The following is a 21,038-nucleotide window of genomic DNA, read 5'->3' on the forward strand; positions in this document are numbered from 1 at the left end:
GAAAAAAAGGAATCTATGTGAGCTGTTTGCTGCCTGAAAAAATCTTGGTAACTCAAGGTCATAAGCTGAAGATTTTTGAAAGGTGCAGACCAGAGGTGGGATTCAGCAGGTTCTGACCAGTTCTGGAGAACCAGTAGTGGAAATTTTAAGTAGTTCAGAAAACCGGTAAATACCACCTCTGGCTGGCCCCGCCCCCATCTATTCTCTGCCTCCCGAGTCCCAGCTGATCGGGAGGAAGTGGGGACTTTGCAGTAACCTTCCCCTGGAGTGGGGAGGGAATGGAGATTTTACAGTATCCTTCCCCTGCCACACCCACCAAGCCATGCCACACCCACCAAGCCACGCCCACAAAACCGGTAGTAAAAAAAATTGAATCCCACCACAAGTGCAGACTGCTTTTCCAAAACAAAATGCCTAACATGGATTGGTGGACAATGGGCACTGGGCAGCCTGGGGAAGGAAGAGGGGTTTGATTATATTGCGCTACTGTGCCAAAACTTCAGAGCTGGCTTTGCTTCTTCTGTGCCTGAATGAATCTGCCAGTAAAGTTTTACTCTTGGTAATAAAAACGTCCTAGAGTTTCTTTTGTTCTACCTGCCAATGGGACAGTTGACAACCATTGACTCTTATCTGTGGTCAATTTAGTGCTGACCTTTAGTTGGCTAAATCCTTGTGTATAGGTAGGAGCCAAGGTGGTGCAGTGGTTAAATGCAGCACTGCAGGCTACTTCAGCTGACTGCAGTTCTGCAGTTCGGCGGTTCAAATCTCACCGGCTCAGGGTTGACTCAGCCTTCCATCCTTCCGAGGTGGGTAAAATGAGGACCCGGATTGTTGTTGGGGGCAATATGCTCACTCTGTAAACCGCTTAGAGAGGGCTGAAAGCCCTATGAAGCGGTATATAAGTCTAACTGCTATTGCTATTGCAATAACTCAACTTAATGATTTCTTTGCGCCTAAACTCCTCTGTTGACTGAATTTCTGTTTGCATCAATTGTTTTTCTCCTGCAGGACCATGGCAAGTCCAAGAACAAGGAAAGTCCTTAAAGAAGTCAGAGTGCAAGATGAAAACAATGTAAGTAACTTCGATGACCTTCTCAGCCACATAATGATTAAATGGCCATGAATCAGCTCTAGCTCATGTTAGATAATTAATGCATGTGGTTGTTATGTTACACATGCAAATTACTGGACCAATTTGCTGCAAAGTATCAGTCTTTCTAACTAAATAGTATGACTCACATTGTTTGTAAGACTGTTCCTGAAAATGACAAATATTTCTTTTTTATAAATGTGCAGGTAGTCCTCGATTTACGAACCACAATTGAGCCCAAAATTTCTGTTGCTAAAGGAGACATTTGTTGAGTGAGTTTTGCCCCATTTTACGACCTTTCTTGCCACTGTTGCTAAGTGAATCGCTGCAGCTGTCAAGTTAGTGGCACCGTTGTTAAGTGAATCCAGCTTCCCCATTGACTTTGCTTGTCAGAGGGTCGCAAAAGGGGATCACAAAACTCTGGGACACTGCAGCCGTCATAAATGTGAGTCAGTTGTCAAGCATCCCGATGTAAATCGCGTGACCCTGGGGATGCTACAGCGGTCATAAGTGTGCAAAATGGCCACAATGTCAGGGTTCCAAACAGCATCCAAAAGTAAATCAGGGTCCGAGGCAAAAGATTCCTCAAAGTTCCAATTTATGAAGAGAGACATGTTGGCACATCTGGGAAAACCCGAATCTGAAAGTTTCCAGTTTTTTCCCACCCAGTTCAAAGTTCAAGACCCTCCCCACCACCACCACCACACACACCCACAAGTCCATCACATAGTCCAATCTTCCACTGCCATGCTGGCAGTTTCCACCCATTCAGTTCTGGCCAGGTGCAGAGACAAAGGATGACCTTGGCTGTCTAGACGGAATGTTGTTATGGCTACGTATCACCCAACTCTGTATAATCCCCCCTCCCATTTTCCCACAATAGAATAGTAGAAAGTGTGGCAGGCCTGAAGTCCAAAAGAAAAGATGGATTGCAGCCCTGACACACAGATCATTTTTTTTTCAGTGCCGTTCTAACTTTGAATGGTCACTAAGCGAACTGCTGTAAGTGGAGGACTACTTGTAATTGTGTTGTTGTTTTTTTCAGTACAGACACACACATTTATTTCAGTCTTCTGGCTACATAGCCTTGTGTCCTGGTGATATAAAACAGCACTTTTATTGCCTATTCTCCTAAAGCTTTAAACAGTTTTATGTGATTTTGTCTGCCCTTGGCGCTTTGCTGTTTGACAGCTGCTGTGTTGTTTTTCCCCTTTTCACTTTCCAGTGCAGTCTCTCCCTACAGATGATTTCATAATTCTTTAATCCTGCTTGTTAAAAGTTTAATATAACCTTTTTTTAAAAACCCTTTGTGGAACATATTACGCCTCTTAAATCTCTTTCATGATTACCCCAACTGTAAATTTTCTTCGGTCTTCTTTCATAACTATTTTTGCCCTTCTCTGTTATCGTCTTCTCTTTCCCAGCATTCTTATTGAAATAATCTTTCCATGCTGTTTTCCTCCTTAGGTGTTAAGATACGTTCTCTCTTATTGTCCCATTTTGTCTTCCATCTTTTCCTAACGATTGTGATAATTTCTTTGGAAAAACCACTTAAATCTTTTTTATCTTTGAAAGGGCTGAGAGTGAATGAGTGGTCCAGGAAAGCCATCAAGGAAAGTTGAAGATGTGGTTGAACCTGAGTCCTAATCCAATTTCTTAACCCCTTACATCATGGGTTTTTCTTTTCTGTTTTGGTTTTACACTCTCTTATCTTTTTCCATAATTCTTCGGATTCTTTTTCAGACATATATGCCTTTTATCCCCAGAACTAAGGTGGGGCTTCACTAGCAGAGGTGGCTTTTCCATCCCAAGGACCGGCCCATAGATTTCCACTGCTCTCCTCTCCTCTGTCTTCTGCACATTCGCGGGTCAGGCACTGGACCGGGCTGTTTCTCCTCTTCCTCATCAGCCACCTCCAGACCTGAGGGCTGTGGCCTCTCCATCTGAGGACTAATGGACGACCCAGGCTCTGTCTCTGTCTCTCTCACTCTCTCTACCAACTCCATTCCCTCTTCCTGCTCGGGGCTCTCAGGTTGCCTTGATGCTGTCCCTGACTCCCACATGTCGGATTCTTTTTCAGACATATAAAAGTGTTTTTGGATTGATCTTCTGCTCTGACCGTATGATTTCTAGTTCAAAATCTTGCCTGTTGGCTTCAATGGTCTAGTTTTATCCCATATTAATAATGCCTAGTCTTGTTTCAGAATCTGTAGTGTGTGATGGCTGATTGCATTAGATTTTCTATCTTCTGTTTCCTATTAAATGGTCAGTTTGATTCGGAAGGTAGTGCCTGCTTTTATGTTTTTGGAAGCAGTTTTCCACTATAAACACTGAATTGTCTTTACAAAATCCATTTCTTTCATCACTGCATCTATCCAAATTTTATCGTCATCATCAATTATAACTTTCATCATTTTTAGTATTATTTCACAGTTATGTTTTGTACCACTCAAAGTGGCATGCAAAAATGTATGTATGTATTTATTTATTTATTGAAATTATATTGCTGCTTATTCACCCATGGTGACTCAAGGCAGTTTGCAAAATATAAAACCATATTTAAAACAATAAAAACTAACAAAAAGAATCAAGTGAATTAATATAGTACAATATAACAAAATCATATACATGCATGCATACATACATACATACATACATACATACATACATACATAGTCTCTGTCTCTCTCTCTCCCTCCATACCTTCTCGTGATTCATTATTTCAAGGTGATACTCATCTGGGCAGACCTTCAGGTTAATAGGCATACCTAAGCTTGATTTCGCCTAATATCTTTTTTATGAACGCTGCTTTTTAATTATTCTATTTATTAGTTTTTTATCCTGCCATTGTTACTTTATCAGTGTCGCAAACACATCTAATACTCCTTCCTCCCCTTATTTTCTCCACAACAACAATCCTTTTGAGGTAGGTTGGGCTGAGAAACAGCGATTGGTCCAAAGTCACCCAGCTGGTTTTCATGCCTAAGGCGGGATTAGAACTCTCAGCCTCCTGGTGATTGGCCAAAAGTCACCCAGCTGGCTTTCACGCCTAAGGCGGGATTAGAACAGTCTCCTGACGATTGGCTCTAAGTCACTCAGCTGACTTTCAAGGTGGGACTAAAAGCCCTAGATTTTCTGTGGACAACTCATAATTATCTTACCCCCCCCCCTTTTTTTTTCTTTACAGGTTTGTTTTGAGTGTGGTGCATTTAACCCCCAGTGGGTGAGTGTGACCTATGGCATCTGGATCTGTCTGGAGTGCTCAGGAAAACATAGAGGCTTGGGAGTTCATCTGAGGTTGGTCATTGATTATGCATTAATAATACAAGAAACGGTTTCGCCCTATTAATCTCCTTGTTTTTATTTATTGACTGAACGGATTTGTACAGTTGCCCTTCTTCTATAACCAGCTGGTTTTTGGGTCGCTGCCATGCATGCAGGGGGGGTGGGTGGCGTGTGGGGATGTCGCGCACATGCATGGGAGTCTCGTGTACATGCATGGAGGTGGGGCGCATGTGGGGGTCATGCACGCATGCGTGGGGTTGGGGGTCACATCCACGGGTTTGGCACGCATCAACAAAAAGGTTAGGCATTCCTGTTCTATAATGTAGCCCTTGTTGGATTAGAAACGATAATAAAAACCATAAAACCAGGCTGAAAACTTCAGGCATTGTGAGAAAAGGAATCTCTGTCTCATAGAAGAACAAGGAGACCATAAACAATAAAAGGCATATTTATTTATAATAATACAATACAATAGCAGAGTTGGAAGGGACCTTGGAGGTCTTCTAGTCCAACCCCCTGCCTAGGCAAGAAACTATATACCGTTTCAGACAAATGGTTATCCAACATCTTCATAAAGACTTCCAGTGTTGAGGCATTCACAACTTCAATTTAGATACAATTTAAGATACAGTTGTATAAGCTTTTGCAAAAGGATTCTCAATCATTAAAGATAAAAAGAGAACATCTGACAGATTTGGATACAGGGCTTAAACATGATTTCGGAGTGATAGTCCACTTTCTTACATGTCCATGTTACACAAGATTGTATTATACAATAGGTGTTACATAATATCTTGGCAATTAGTCAGTTTCCTGCTCAAAAATCCCCTCAGCGAAAAGTTCCCTGAACGCTTCCCACCATATTAAGAAATAATAAGAATATAACAAGACAATCAATCCCTTTAGGTCAGCATATTGAAACTGACTCCAGCAATTTCCTATTACCTTATTTTTCGGAGTATAAGACCCTTCAAAGCAGAAGACACACCTAGATTTTGGGGATGAAAACGAGTAAAATATCTTCCTCTGCCTCCCAGCAATTTGCCTCCTTGCAACAAAAAGTACAGACAATATACACTGCTTGTAGTGTTATATTTCAGACAATACCTGTACAGATGCTGTTAAAATTGATGTGCTTTCTGGAAGTATAGTTATTCTCTGCTATTTAAAAAGATAGCACTTTTTAAAACAATAGCAGGGGGCCTCTTCAGATCAAGCATTTATTTTAAAAAGCTTCTTCATTTTGTTAAGTTGTCTAGAATAATAATAAAGCAGTCTTTAAAAAAATAAGCCTAATAATTGGAACATTCTATAGGCATTTATAGTTGTTGACTTACCTCCTTGCAGCAAACAGCCTGATTAGCACAAGCAAAAAAAAAAAATCTGCCTCCCAGCAATTTGCCATGTGGAGCAAACAGCAAGTTTCACTTTCAATTTCTCCCAATCATCAGCTGTTAGAGGCTGCAGGGATTGCTATAGCTCAGTGATGGTGAATCTTTTTTGGCTCGTGTGCCAAAAGTGGGGGGAGCGCAGGGAGGTCGTGCGCGGGTGTGCCACACCCATAATGCTATGTGCATGACCCATGCGCACATGCCCAGACCCCACCCCACCCCAGTTTTTGGTGTGATTTTTTTCCGCCCTTTTTCTCAAGAAAGATTTCAGGAGAAAAAGTGTCCCCGAAAGGACAGGCGCCTCCCTTCCTTCCTATGCTTTCTTATCCCGGATAGCTTTTTGATTTCTGTAAATACTCGGATGGCCGTCCCAGCATACTGAGAAACCGCTGAATTGTCGTTTACAGTTTTGTGCGCTCTGTCACAATGGACAAATGGAAAGACATCGAACTGGAGAAAATGAAGGCCGGTGGGAACCTTAAATTCCGAGAGTTTTTAGAGTCTCAAGATGATTATGACCCTTGCTGGTCGATGCAAGAGAAGTACAACAGCAGAGCTGCGGCTCTCTTCAGAGATAAGGTAAATCCCATTCAACGTTCTTGGACCTAGATTTATTTTGTGATTCTGCATTGCTATGAATATTAATTAAGCTGTCAAGATGAGAAAGAGACTGATTTACAGCATCAGTAGGTCTCTATTTTGGCATCCGCAGCATGTAATTTTTGACAAACAGAACTTTGAGTTCATACAGGTAGTCCTCGGTGTGCAACAGTTTGTTTAGCGACAGCTCAAAGTTGCAACAGCACTGAAAAAAGTGACTTATGACTGTTTTATCACACTTACAACCGTTGCAGCATCCTCACAGTCAGGTGATCAAAATTCAGATGCTTGGCAACTGACTCGTATTTATGACGGTTGCAGTGTCCCGGGGTCATGTGATCCCCTTTTGCGACCTTCTGGCAAAGTCAATGGGGAAGCCGGAGTCACTTAACAACCGTGCTGTGAACTTCACCACTGCGGTGATTCACTTAATAACCTGTTTCCCCGAAAATAAGACCTCCCCGGATGATAAGCCCAATCGAACTTTTGAGCGCATGTGCTGAAATATGCCCTCCCCTAAAAATAAGCCCTCCCCCAAAATATTGCAGCACAGCAGCAGCCCTGAGGTGACCACGCTCGCCGTCTCCTGCACCTCAAAAATAATAAGACCTCTCTGAAAATAAGGCCAAGCGCTTATTTCGGGGGTCAAAAGAAAAGACCCTGTCTTATTTTGGGGGAAACATGGCAAGGAAGGTCATCAAATGGGGCAAACTTCACTTAACAAACGGAGTCCTTCGGGATTAGGCGGCATATAAATTTTAATAATAAATAAAATAAATAAATAAAATCTCGCTTAGCAACAGAACATTTGGGCTCAATCAGAGTTGTAAGTCGAGGACTACCTGTGGTTTAGGATATTACAAAGGCCGTGCAGGACACAGAAAAATAAAAGTGTATTGTTTCACACTCCATAGATTGACTTTCACACTTGAAACGTCCCAAAGGCACCCCTTCCGACTGAAAGAGTTTGAAGAAGGAATACCGTATTTTTTGGACTATAAGATGCACTCTCCCTCCCAAAAAAGTGGAAATGTCTGTGTTATAGACCGAATCCAGGCCCCATTTGTTGGCCTCCTAAACCCTCTGCTTGTCCCGTTTTTGCCATCCCCAATCTCCAGAAGCACTCTGCAGGCCAAAAATGGGCCCGTTTTTGGCAAAAACGGGACGCAGAGAGAGTGCAATGTGCTTCTAGCGGCCGGGGAGGGTGAAAATGAGACGCATGGAGGACAAAAGCTGTTTTCCTCCTCTAAATCTAGATGCGTCTTATAGTGCAGTATGTCTTATAGTTTAAAAAATACGGTAACTCGCATATTGCCTACCTAAGTCTGCACCACTTATAACAGCCCAGGTTTGGCTCATGCCAGAATAAAAACTCTCAGCAAAATGCAGGCGTTCCATTTCATTCTCAGAACCATCAAAACAGGTGTGATTGTTTCAAACTCCCCACACTTCCCAGCCACAATGTTTTGTGCATCCCTAGCTATTATTGAAAAGGGTCTCTTTTTCAGGAAAGTAGTGGGTGTTTATTTTTTTTAGCAGAAAAGTGAACATGTCTGTGTTTTGTCTGCACTTGTTCCATTATTGAGGTTCTGCAAATTCTCATCACCTGCCCAAATAAACCATGTGCCATTTTGTTGTTGTTAGTTGTGAAGTCTTGTCTGACCCATCACGACCCCATGGACAACATTCCTCCAGGCCTTCCTGCCCTCTACCATTCTCTGGAGTCCATTTCAGCTCACGCCGGCTGCTTCGGTGACTCCATCCAGCCACCTCCTTCTCTGCCGTCCCCTTCTTCTTTTGCCCTCCATCTTTCCCAGCATTAGGCTCTTCTCCAGTGATTCCTTCCTTCTCATTACCATGTTTTCCCCAAAATAAGACGGTCTTATTTTCTTTTGACCCATGAAATAAGCACTTGGCTTTATATTTGGGGAGGTCTTATTATTTTTGATGTGCAGGAGGCAGTGAGTGTGGTCATCTCCTGCCTGCTGCTGTGTTGCAATATTTTTAGGGAGGGCTTATTATCTAGGGAGGTCTTATTTTTGGGGAAACGGGGTAGGTGGCCATTTATTATATGTGTCATGTATTGAACCACAAAAATAGAGGCTGTGTGATAAGAACCTGCTGAGATCAGCATTCCTTGCGGCTGATCCGAAATTGTCAGAAACTTTCTCCTCTTGAAATTCACCCAGCCGTCCTTGCCATTAGCACTGAGGTTTCTTAATGGCACTGGCTGTTTATTATTTTTCTCTTTCCAAGCTGTCTTAACGGATGACTGTGGTCCCTTGTTATGTGATGTCAGCAAGCCCATGGCTATCTGTGTCCCTAATTGAAGGCCTTGGGACAGAATTGTGTGCGTCCTTGCAATTCTCTCTACTCCCAGTGTAGCTGTCGTCCAAGCTCCCAGAATAAGTGTGGGTGGTTTGTGAGGCATGCATTCCCCCCCGGGACATCCTTTGTGGTCCGAGAACCTCTTAGGTGCAAACCAATTTGAACATTTTAGATCTGTTTTGAGAGGCGATAATAAACAGAGACACCTGGCACCAAATAGTGAATGTAAGAACGGTTTTCAGCATTGATAACATCGTAGTGTCACTAGCCAGAATCCCAGTCAACTCAAGAGTAAGGAAACTTTTCCGTCTCTATCTAGAACAAGAGTCTAAAATATTTTGTAGACCTCAGAGTCCATTCGTCCAATGACCTCAGAGCCAGCCACAGGGGCTCAGGAATTCTGGGAGTTGAAGTCCGCAAGTCATAAAGGGGACCATCTCTGCGCTAAAGAATGTTTTTGTTTAAAGTCCTTTCTTTCTTTAGGTGGCCGTGTTAGCTGAAGGTAAAGAATGGTCCATTGAAACTTCTGCTGCTCGGAATTGGAGTCCTCCGCAGCCCAAGGTGGCTTTGTCCTCAGCTCATCGGTAAACATTCTTGGACTTGGGTTCTATTTCAAAGTTTTAATTTTTACTACCAAAGCACAGCCGTTTGAGGAATGCAGCTGAACATGTAGAGAACATATGTGCACGGGCTTACCTCACTCATTCCTCCTAAACAGAAAGAACAGAATATAAATCTGACAAGAGAAAATAAGCCAATTAACTAAAAAAATAAATGCATTTGTGAGCATTTGCAATGCCTGTTCAGAGAGAGATCATGATGGTGCCCAACTTTCTTAGGTTAACACTGTGTTTCCCCCAAAATAAGACAGGGTCTTATTTTCTTTTGACCCCCGAAATAAGCGCTTGGCCTTATTTTCAGGGAGGTCTTATTATTTTTGAGGTGCAGGAGGTGGCGAGCGTGGTCACCTCATGGCTGCTGCTGTGTTGCAATATTTTCGGCGAGGGCTTATTTTAGCGCATGCACTCAAAAGCCCGATTGGGCTTATTATCCAGGGAGGTCTTATTTTTAGGGAAATAGGGCAGTCGTGTGGCATGTTGCGTGTTGTGCTGTGAGACAACCCCCCCCCCCCCAGGTGCTGGTAATTGAATAGACGTTCCCTTTGTGTGGTTTCATTTTTGATGTCGTTTTTTGCAGAAGTTCTGGGGGGCAACCGCAGAATGCCGGCCCCACTTCTGATAAAGCATTTGAAGACTGGTTGAATGACGACTTTGCTTCCTATCAAAGGTAAATGATTTAGATGGCATTCAGCAAAAGGCCTTGAATAATCTTTTTTTTTTAATGCCTTCAAATCAATTTTTGAACTCAGAATAACTGCCAGGACAAGTCCCTGCAGTTTCCTTGGCAACTTTTTTGGGCTGTGTCCATTGCATTTAGCCATTGCTTCCTTCTTAGGGCCAAGAAACAGTAACTGGCTCGAGGCGGGACTAAAACCTGGCTCTCTCCCCATTTCTAATCTGTTGTCTTTAGTCACTATACCAGGACTGTCAAACTCAAGGCCTGGGGACCGAATCCGGCCACAGGGTGCTTTGATCTGGCCCACAGGGTCACCCTGGAAACAGGAAAGGACTGGCCTGTGGTGCCGCCAGGCTGACCGGGCACTGATTTACAACCTGGTGGTGTCCCTTTTCGTTGGCAGAGTGCTGCAGGAGGCTGTCACAGCCGAAAACGGAACGCCCCTCCCGAGCTCCGTTTTCTCTAGCAAAACAAATGTGCTTGCCCTTCCACTGTCTAGGGCAGTGGACAGCCTGCACTGCCGTCCAAGGATCCTCTGTCTGGCCTGAGAGGGATGCCAAGGTTCCTCTGGAGGACAAGGGTTGGCGCTCTGCCTGGTCTCGCCTTCCTCCGCTGGAGGCAATGGATCCCCTGGGCTACCACAGGCGCCCCTGACATGAGTGACGTCGAGCTGGCCATGCCCTCCCTAGCCACGCCTACCCGGTCCCTCGTGGTCAAACACAACCCTGATGCGGCCCTCAACGAAATCGAGTTTGACACCCCTGCACGATACCAATGTTTCCCAACCTCAACAACTTTAAACTTTATGGACTTCAACTCCCAGAGTGGCTGGGAGTGGGTGGCTGGGGAATTCTGGGAGTTGGAAGTCCACGCAGCTTAAAATTGCCAAAGTTGGGAAACTGCTCGCCCTGCTCCTAAGTGGCCTCTCCAAAGCAGCACTTTGAAGAGCAGCAAAGTATTTTGATGATAAGTAGCTTAATCTAATTCTTTCCTTTTGTGTTCCAATTCAGTGGCCAAGAAAACCGCTATGTTGGGTTTGGGAACACAGTTACCCCTCCCAAAAAGGAAGATGACTTCCTGAACAACGCTATGTCTTCTCTCTACTCGGTAAGTCAAAATTGTTTATAGGTGTGCTAATTTAGGATGTTGTTTTGCTGTCCTGTCATTTCTAATGTTTTTTTTTTGTGTTTGTTAATATGATTTATTGGGTTAGGGATATTTTTTCCCCTTTCTGTCTTCACTGCAAGTTGTATTGTGTTGGGGGGGTGCACTGAGGGAGCTCAACCAATCTCGCTGTACATACTTTGTGCACTGACAATACAGAATGATTGTTAATAAAATTAGGAATCCTAATTCTAATATGATTGGATTTTACTGCTGTCTGGAGTAGAGGTTAAAAGATTTTGTTCTGACCCAGCTCCCCAAACACCACAAAGCCTCTGTAGTTGAAGCGATGATTCCTTTATTAGGAGCGCCAGCAACCCCGGGAAAAAGTTTTATCTTTCACCGCAACTAACAAGCCTCTTCGGCAGGGGAGATGAATAATTGTCTGCCACACCTATTTATCTCCACCCCCTGCCTTTTATCCCCAGAGCTAAGGTGGGACTTCACTAGCAGCGGTGGCTTTTCTGTCCCAAGGACCAGCCCATAGATTTCCACTGCTCTCCTCTGTCTTCTGCACATCCGCACGTCAGGCACTGGACCCAGCTGTTCCTCCTCTTCCTCATCAGCCATCTCCAGACCTGGAGACTTTGGCCCAGGCTCTTCCTCCCTCCCTCTCTCTCTCTCTCTCTCTCTCTCCCTCTCCCTCTCCCTCCCTCCCTCTCTCTCTCTCTCTCTCTCTCTCTGACAGTTCCATTCCCCCTTCCCCCTCCGAGTTCTCAGTTTGCCTTGATGCTGTCCCTGACTCCCGCATGTCCTCCTCCTCTGATTCGGCTGCTCATGTGGCCTGTGGTAGACAGGCCACAACAGATTTACCGTTTTAGATTATTGAAGTCCACACATCTTTTCGGAGCCATGTTTAGGGGGGAAAAAATATTGCTGTGAAGATTTGGAAGAGTGAAGGGGTCAGGCTGCAAAACCTTGCTTCCTGAAGCTGATCTAAACCGAATTAGGAGTAAAACCAATTTTTCCTTCAGGTTTCATTCTGTATAAATAACAGAGTCGCATTTTACTTGATAGTAGAACCCGGGGATCTGAAAGCAGCAGCCAAGACCTGAAACATAGAGCATCTCTTGAAAATTCCCTTTGCAAATTTCCCATTAAGCTTATATGGACCCTGCACTGATGAACAGTTACGTTTTGCACATTTCAGGCCCAGGCTCATGTCCAAATATGTAAGTTCGGTGTTTTTAGACACTGGAGTATCTCCACAAAGCAGGACCTCTGACCTTCAATCTCTCTCTCTCTTTTTTTTTTCAGGGCTGGAGTAGTTTTACAACTGGAGCGAGCAAGTTTGCATCGGCAGCAAAAGAGGGCGTAAGTAAACATTCTGGTTTCACCACAAAACCGCGTTCAACGAAAGCGCACTCGACGAAACCGCGTAGCTGACGTCATCACAGCGCGACGAAAAAAGCACGCTGTGAACGATAAAGCTAAAATTAACCCCTAAACCTAAACCTAACCCCCCCTAAACCTAACCCTCCTAAACCTAACCCTAAACCTAACCCTAAACCTAACCCTTAACCTAACGCTAACCCTAACCCTAAACCTAACCCTTACCTTAACTTGAATCGGCTTGCTTTCAAAGCGCTTTTTAAAGCGCCCTTTTTTCTCCGCGGTCGCTGTTGTCGCCCTGCTGATGACGTCAGCGACGCGGTTTAATCGGGCGCGCTTTAGTGGAACGCGGTTTTGTCTTGCCACGAACATTCTGACTGGGAAATGGATCCAGAGCAGGGGTGTCAAACTTGATTTCAATGAGTGCTGTATCGGGGTTGTGTTTGACCTTGGCGTGGTGGAGTGGGCGTGGCCAGGGTGGGCATGGCCAGCTCAATGTCACTTGTATTGGGGGCGCCTGTGGAGGCCCGAGCGTTCTGCCGGCGAAAACGGGCTCCCAAGCTCCGTTTTCGGCTGCGACAGCCTCCTGCAACCCTCTGCCAGCGAAAATGGAGACTGTTAAATGCGAAGGCTCACAAAGCAAAGCTCTATAAATTGTTGTAAATTGTTATAAAATAACGTGAAGTGTTAATACCACTTTATAAGGCCTTGGTAAGGCCACACTTGGAATCCTGCATTCCATTTTGGTCGCCATGATGCAGAAAAGATGTGCAGACTCTAGAAAGAGTGCAGAGAAGAGCAACAAAGAGGATTAGGGGACTGGAGGCTAAAACATATGAAGAACAGTTGCAGGAACTGGGTATGTCTAGTTTAATGAAAAGAAGGACTAGGGGAGACATGATAGCAGTCTTCCAATATCTCAGGGGCTGCCACAAAGAAGAGGGAGTCTCTCTTCTCCAAGGCACCTGAGTGTAGAACAAGAAGCAATCAGTGGAAACTAATCAAGGAGAGAAGCAACTTAGAACTGAGGAGGAATTTCCTGACAGTTAGAACAATTAATCAGTGGAACAACTTGCCTCCAGAAGTTGTGAATGCCCCAACACTGGAAGTCTTTAAGAAGATGTTGGGTAGCCATTTGTCTGAAACGGTATAAAGTTTCCTGCCTAGGCAGGGGGTTGGACTAGAAGACCTCCAAGGTCCCTTCCAACTCTGGTATTGTATTGTATTGTTACTCACCAAGAAGGCTATTATTGAGATCTTGTCTGTAATAATAGTATTCACTACACTTTTCTTTGTACCCTGCCTTTTCTTGTCTGTGCATCTGTGTGTGTTTTTTCTATAGCGTTCAGACTCGATAAGATTCCTAATAGTGTTTCAGACAAGCATGAAAGATGGTTAGGCTCATTCAAAAGGAAGAAATGAATGGAGTATGTTTAGGTAGCATTAAAAACCATTTGTGTGGCACACATAATTTGGGATGCAGGAGCATAATGGTTGCCAGTTCCTTAAGATGGTAGGAGGTAGGGGTACTTAAAAAATAATTTTTAAAAATCCTAGAATTTTCAGAGCGTTTGAATTTTTGATTTTTAAAAGGAATCGTGGAATCGAAATAAGCCAATTTTTCTTTTTTCAACAGGCTAGCAAGTTTGGCTCTCAAGCAACTCAAAAGGTAACCCTTGCAAACTACTGAACACTAAAAATATTTCATTAGTTCTATTTTCCTTACAACTTGCTTTCCTGAATCTTAGAAACAACACTTAGTAAGTAGTGTTGTTTAAGTGTTACATGGCAGATGAAAGTAAGGAGTTAACCCATTGACTCTTTAGTTGCCTGATTAGTTATTTGCTGCAGTGTTCAACAATGAAACCCATTTTTGTTCCTTGGCGTCAGCTTGTGTTAGCAGTAAATTGTACACTCCAATTTCAGGCTCTGGAAATGAGCCAGCAAGGTACATTCTCTTAAGTTTAGACTTTGGTAGCAAGGCACATCCTATTTCTTATCCTTTCCGAATGCAGTTGGAAATAACTGTCCAGAGTACAACAGGTTGGAAGATATGCCGTGTTGTATTTCCAGCCCCTGCATTTAGATGGCAGTTGTAAGCCCCACACAGACTATGGACACAGTTTGTAAGCTGTGTAGTTTGGTACTATCCATTGAACCTACATCTTACGCAGAAGCAGTCATTGTATATGTGGGTGGGTGGGTGGATGGATGGATGGATGGATAGATAGATAAATAGAGATAGGTGATAGATTGGTGATAGGTAGGTAGGTAGGTAGGTAGATAGATAGATAGATAGACAGACAGACAGACAGACAGACAGATAGATGTAGGTGATTGTTGTGGCCCAGCAGGATCCAGTTGAGCTGCTGATGGACTCGGATAGTGAGGAACCATATGAGTCTGCCATGGAAAATGTGGAGGACCCTGGGCAAGGTTCATACTCAGAGCAGGGACCAGAGAGGCTGGTTGGCCACCAGGAGGCACCTGAGGCATGGAGCAGTGGGGAGGATCAAAGGCAGTTTGTCCCTGATGCTAGATTACGAAGGGCTGAGAAACGGAAGCAGCAACTCCTAGGCAGTCTCATAGATGATAATTATGCACAGGTGGTTGTGCCTGGGCCCCTCCCAAGAGGGTTTATAAGTGAGGCGTTGGGAGGGGACATTTGCAGGAAACAACCGTTAGAACTAGCATTGAAGAAATCTGTAGTCTAGCTGTGTCTTGTGGAATTACCTACGTTGCTGTTTTGGAGCTTTCTGGGTTGCTGAATATAGATATAGATGAGAGAGAGAGAGAGAGAAAGGTAGATAAGGTAGGGTGAAAATCTTGTAGGGATAATGGTGTGAAATGGTTAAATGGAACCTAGGTTCAGTTTATATTCTTGCACATCACATGTTTAATGCGTATTTTATGTTTTATCGGACAACTACTGAATGTATTATTGCCATGTGAGGGTTTTTTCTTGACACAGATGAATTAAGGAGACAAGATATCCAGACCTATTCAAATTGCTTAGATTGTGAAACACTCATCTAATATCATCTCTGCCTAATCCCTGCATAAAACTATGCAACTTGTTATTATTATCATGTGCCAGCTCCAAATTTTCAGTTTATAAAATAGTTTCTTAAAGAAGATTATCAGAATATTGTTCCTTGATGCTTAGCGCTATTATATTGGAGTTCCAGAAGGAGAAAATACCATCCCTTCGTGGGGGTATGTTTGTAGGAACTGACTTGTCCACATATGGAGTGGCACAGATGAACAGTGCACACTCCACACTGTGATTGTGTAGATCTTTCTTCAAGTGGGCATTGTGCTGGAGGTTATGTGTGGAGAACCAGTTCATATAAGTGTCACTTCTGTTTAGCTTCTTGCCCAGGACGACTGTATATATTCAGTATGATATATTCATCGTCAGTAAAAAGCTGAGCTACCTGGGGTCATATTTGTGCTGATAATATGTAATACATTTTTGCTAGAATTTCCTGTTTGGTATGAAGCTGGTATACATTTCTCCCAAACACTGCAAAAGAAAATTTAGAATCTTTTTGAGGTCTGCGTTTAATTTGGAAACAAGCAGGTATCCGGTAAAAAAATAAATCAGTTTGATTATACATCATATACATAAATATAATAAACCGTGGAAGATCTTAAGGCAGAAGTTGACAATGAAGATTCAGCCCAAAGTGTGATTTTGCTCTGTGTAGTAAGATAAGCTTTTGACAGCAAGCGCACCATAATCACATACAGTTCTTGCTTTTGAGGGAAGGGAATATTTGGGCTCCAATGCAAACTCCAACCCAAGGCCAGAAAAATTTGCAACCCTCATCTTAAACCTTTCTCTGAATTTAAAGAAGATATTTTCTTAAACAGAATAGGATTATTACAATATTATTGTTCTGACCTAGGCTTCCCACAAAAACACGAAACAGATTATTGGTCCCGACAAAACCTCTTTTATTAAATGAATTCCTCTCATTCATATCCAATAAGGTCTGGCAAACCTCCTTCAAAGGTGAATTTATGACCACAGATCTTATCTAGCTTGGAAAGCTGCCATGTAAATATTTTCCGAACGCAGTGCTGTGAAGGGGAAGACTTGGCACAGAGTCTCTGAGATTCACGGACAGATCTTCACACTCCCGAACAAACAAATTGTTTCCTGCAAAAGCCCATTCTCCTTTCGCTCCTCTTTTATTCCCTCTGGGAGGGGCCATTCACCGTCCACCTGTGGACACCCAAGTCGACCCTGATTTCTTAGCTGTTCTTTTCTTCTGGCAGCTCTGCGCATGCGCACAGGCTCCAGCTGTTCCTCTGCCTCACTGCTGTCTAGCTCTGAAGGCAGCTGAGAACTGCCAGACGGCTTGCTCTGAGCCTTCCCCAAAGTCCAGGACTGGCCCATGTTCCTCCCCAACCTCCTCACTGTCTGACTCTGCTGCCAGCTCTGCTGGCAGGCCACAACAGTTGCCTTGTTTTTTTCTTTTATGCTTTCTAACAGAAGTCATCAGTTGCCTCCGTGGCTGCTAGCGTAAAACCTTGTTAAGTAATATTAGTAGTTATGCATGTATTTATTCAAAACTCTCAACCTGGGGAAGTATTAAGATATGTGGACTTCGGCTCCCAGAATTCCCCAGTCAGCATGCCAGCTGGGGAATTCTGGGAGTTGAAGTCCAACACATCTTAGACTTGCCAAGGTTGAAAAACGCTGGCACTAGAGACATTCACAAAATTTGAATCCAACCAATTTGAATTCAAAATGCCGTGTTTTCAACATGAGACATTTCGTTTTGAATGAGCGCTCGAAGTGTGTAATGGGTTTTTTTTTCTCCCTCCCTCCCTATCTTCTTGGTCTATTTTACATTACATTGTTTCTGGGCCTGAAACAAAGCGTTTTGAATTTTTAAACCCTCCAGGTTTGAAACCGTTCGTGTTCCATGAGCAAGCATTTACGCCGAAATTCTCCATTATCAGCTTTCCTGACAAGCCACGCCCTGTTTTCTTTTTCAGAGAAAAAGGTTATATCCTAAATCAGGGGTCCCCAACATTTTGGACCTCAGGGACCACTAAATTCATAATTTTAAATCCCGCGGACCAATATTGTGATCTGCCTAAGGACCAGCTGGGTGGGCGTGGCTAGGTGGTCATGTGACTGAGTGGGCGTGGCCAACGTGATGGCACTCACGTCGAGGGGCATCTCACCAGCCTCTACTCGCCCCTCCCCTCCCAGCCACTCCTCGCCTGCCCACCCGGGCTCCTTAGGGCCCCAACAGGGAGCAGTTGTTGGAGCTAAGCAGACACCACGAGAAAGAGTTGGCAAAATTGGATCTGACTGAGAAGGAGGCTCAGCAGAAGCACCTCACTGAGGACTAGGAGCATAGGCTTTCCAAGCAGAGGGAAGACCTGCTGGATTGCAAGGCCAGGTACTGGTGCCTGGAGGCTCAGCAGGCCGAGATGGTCAGCCAGTTCCAGACCATGATGCAGTCCCATTGGAACGAGGCCCTCTGGCTCTTTGCCACCAGCGGCACTTCCCTCTAGCCTTCGTCCAAAACCCCACACCAGGAGGCTGAAGCAGACCCCAAGTCAGAATTTCTTCCCCTCTCGGACTCGCACAAAAACACCCCGAAGGGGGAGACTCTCTGCAGCAACACAAGAGTTCATTGCACATATCCAACCCAGGGGCCGTAGTTTGAGGACCCCTGATTACTGCAATATAAAAAATGCAAAGTTTTCTCGCAGACCACCAGTTGTCCATGGACCACCAGTTGGTGACCACTGTCCTAAATGACAAACCAATTTGTCAAATTAGCAAGTTGAGTTGTTCGGCGGTGACATGTTATGTGGCAAGTCAGCTTGGCACGTTAGATGAACAAATTTGCCACTTTGGTTAGCCAGGCACTAGTACACAGGACAACAAACACACACACACACACACACACACACACACACATACATAAAACATCTTGCTTTCTTGCCTAAGATAAACTGAGTGCGTTTAGATCTTTTGCTAAAAGTTGGTTCTTCTACTTCCTCTGCTGCCTTTCTTGTGCTGCCCGGGTGTGTAAAGTTTTGGGCCCAAAAACAGCAAGCAGAGCCGGTAATGTCCTCTCTTCTCATGCATGGGTGCTTCGTAACTGTGCTTGAGTTTGTACATCTGGCTGCTAGCTGTGTTTTTCCCCCCTTTCCCCTCTTCTCCTCCCACAAACACACCCCGGGCGAAGCCGCCGCCATTTTTTTTTGTATTAACGGTACCGTCTCCATTTTTCTATAAACGTCACCTTGCTTTCAAATCAGCTGCCTTTACTGGTGTTTTAAATATACATAACTTTTTATATAGCATATTTTTCGGAGTATAAGACGCACCCTTTCCTCCTCCCTAAAAGAGCGTGGAAATTTGGTGCATCTTATACAGCCATTTTTGTCCCCCCAAAGCCTCGCTCCCGAATCCCATTTTTGTGAAAAATGGGCAAAAAATGGGCCTTTTTTTTGCAAAACAGGCGTTTTGCTATTGCTATTGCTATTCAGCAGGGCTGAGGGAAGGTAAAAATGCCCCCATTTTGGTGAAAAATGGGGACATTTTTGCCTTACCCCAACCCTGCTGAAGCCTGCAGAGTGTTCCTGGGGGGCCGGGGAGGACAAAAACTTTTTTCTTTCTTGCCTCTTCAAAACCTTGGTGCGTCTTATATACCGGTGCGTCTTATAGTCCGAAAAAATATGGTATATTTTTAAACCCACGGTGTTTTGTTCACGTTGGCACTCGGAGTTCATTTGCCAGGCAAGTGGCGAGTGGGATCACAAGGGAATTGGAGCCCAGATTTATTGAAGCCTCCGATTTGGGCTCGGTGAGGAATATTTCCCAAAAAGAGAGAGAAAAGGTGGCAGGGCCCACAGTCAAACTTCTGCTAGACTTCAGGGTGTCTTCTTTTTTGTAGATCAGGGATTGGAACATTTAACATTCCTCGGACAAGAAATTCGTATTTTATCAGCGGTGGGCACGTTCGCCCTAATTAAGGTGGGGATACAGGCAGCCCTCAACGTACCATCACAATCGTGCCCAACGTTTCCAACCATTCAAAGCTACAGCATCGAAAAAAAGGGACTTGCAGTCTGTCCTCGCACTTATAACCTTCGCAGCAGCACCCCTAGGGTCATGTGATCAAAATTCAGGTGCTTTGACAGCTGTCATGTATGCATGGCAGTGCCAGCATCCTAGGGTGATGTGAGTGCGAGTTGCAACCTTCCCGCCAGTTCCATCGTCATCCCCATCTTTTTAACGACCCCATAATCCCTTGCAGGGTAGAGTCTGGGCAACTGAATGGAGCTAGCAGAATGTTTTTAATGGCCGGATGCCCTTCCTCTCGCCAGTGCGGAGTTTTGTTCAGCAGATATAGTCTCGTTGTGCCCAGAGAGATCGGCCTCTGCCTAGGAGCGAACTCACAGTCTCCTGATTGTGAGGCGAGAGCTCCACCTTTAGGCCACCACTCCGCTCAAACCTTCCCGCCAGTTTCCAACAAGCAAAATCATTGAGAGAAGCCAGATTTGCTTCACAACTGTGTGATCCACTTGATGGAATGATTTTCTCAACAACCACGGCAGAAGTCATAAAATCAGGCACGACTCTCTTAACAGCCCCTTTGCTTAGTAATGGAAATTGTGGCCCCAGTTATGGTCGTAGGTCGAGAACTGCTGATCTCTTCTAGAAAATAAAGTTGCAAGTCACTCTATTTCTTTTTTTCTCGTTACAACTCCAGTTAATAATCTTCCCTTCCATTCGCCAGGGACTCAATACAGATGGTCCTCGACTTGCAACTCACAATTGGACCCAAAGTTTCTGTTGCTTAGGAACAGACATGTTGTTAAGTGAGTCTCCCCACCCTCCCATTTTATAACCTTTGCTGCCACAGCTGTTAAGGGAATCACTGCAGTTGTTAAGTCAGTAACGCGGTTGTTAAGTGAATCTGGCTTCCCCATTGACTTTGCTTGTCAGGAGGTTGCAAAAGCAATAGCAGTAGACTTATATACCGCTCCATAGGGCTTTCAGCCCTCTCTAAGCAGTTTACAGAGAGTCAGCATATTGCCCCCAACAATCCGGGTCCTCATTTTACCCACCTCGGAAGGATGGAAGGCTGAGTCAACCCTGAGCCGGTGAGATTTGAACCGCTGAACTGCTGATCTAGCAGTCAGCTGAAGTAGCCTGCAGTGCTGCATTTAACCACCGCGCCACCTCGGCTCTGGAGATCACATGACCCTGGGACATTGCAAACCGTCATAAATACATGCCAGTTGCTAAGCCTCGGAATTTACCGTTACAACAGCACTGAAAAGTGGAACTTATAACCATTTTTCACATTTACGACCGTTGCAGAATCCCCATGCTTATGTGATCAAAATTCAGGTGCTTGGCAATTGGCATGTACAGGTAGCCCTCAATTTACGACCATAATTGAGCCCCAGACTTTTGTTGTTAAGTGAGTTTTGCCCCCACTTTAAAACTTTTCTTGCCAGAGTTGTTAAGTGAATCACTGCAGTTTGTAAATTAGTAACCCGGTTGT

The 21,038-nt window shown here is 44.3% G+C and overlaps 1 protein-coding gene across 6 annotated transcripts in view; it reads left to right on the plus strand.

Moving 5' to 3' along the window:
* The window catches only part of ARFGAP1 (ARF GTPase activating protein 1), a 46,732-nt gene that overhangs the window by 13,897 nt on the left and 11,797 nt on the right, over positions 1-21,038 (plus strand). For 4 of the 6 annotated variants that reach the window (XM_087720592.1, XM_087720591.1, XM_087720589.1 and 1 more), the window contains exons 2-9: positions 1,009-1,072; positions 4,278-4,387; positions 6,174-6,345; positions 9,178-9,278; positions 9,892-9,981; positions 11,001-11,097; positions 12,412-12,468; positions 14,123-14,155. In XM_087720592.1, coding sequence (XP_087576718.1) covers positions 1,013-1,072; positions 4,278-4,387; positions 6,174-6,345; positions 9,178-9,278; positions 9,892-9,981; positions 11,001-11,097; positions 12,412-12,468; positions 14,123-14,155 — 720 coding nt within the window. In that variant the 5' untranslated portion in view covers positions 1,009-1,012. Of the gene's footprint in view, positions 1-1,008; positions 1,073-4,277; positions 4,388-6,173; positions 6,346-9,177; positions 9,279-9,891; positions 9,982-11,000; positions 11,098-12,411; positions 12,469-14,122; positions 14,156-18,553; positions 18,584-21,038 lie in introns of all 6 variants that reach the window. The other 2 variants (XM_087720588.1, XM_087720590.1) reach the window with 1 other exon arrangement.

Source organism: Thamnophis sirtalis, unplaced genomic scaffold, assembly GCF_051295495.1.
Source record: "Thamnophis sirtalis isolate CommonGarterSnake01/CBP01778 unplaced genomic scaffold, rThaSir2_p1.2 scaffold_7, whole genome shotgun sequence".
NCBI lineage: Eukaryota > Metazoa > Chordata > Lepidosauria > Squamata > Natricidae > Thamnophis > Thamnophis sirtalis.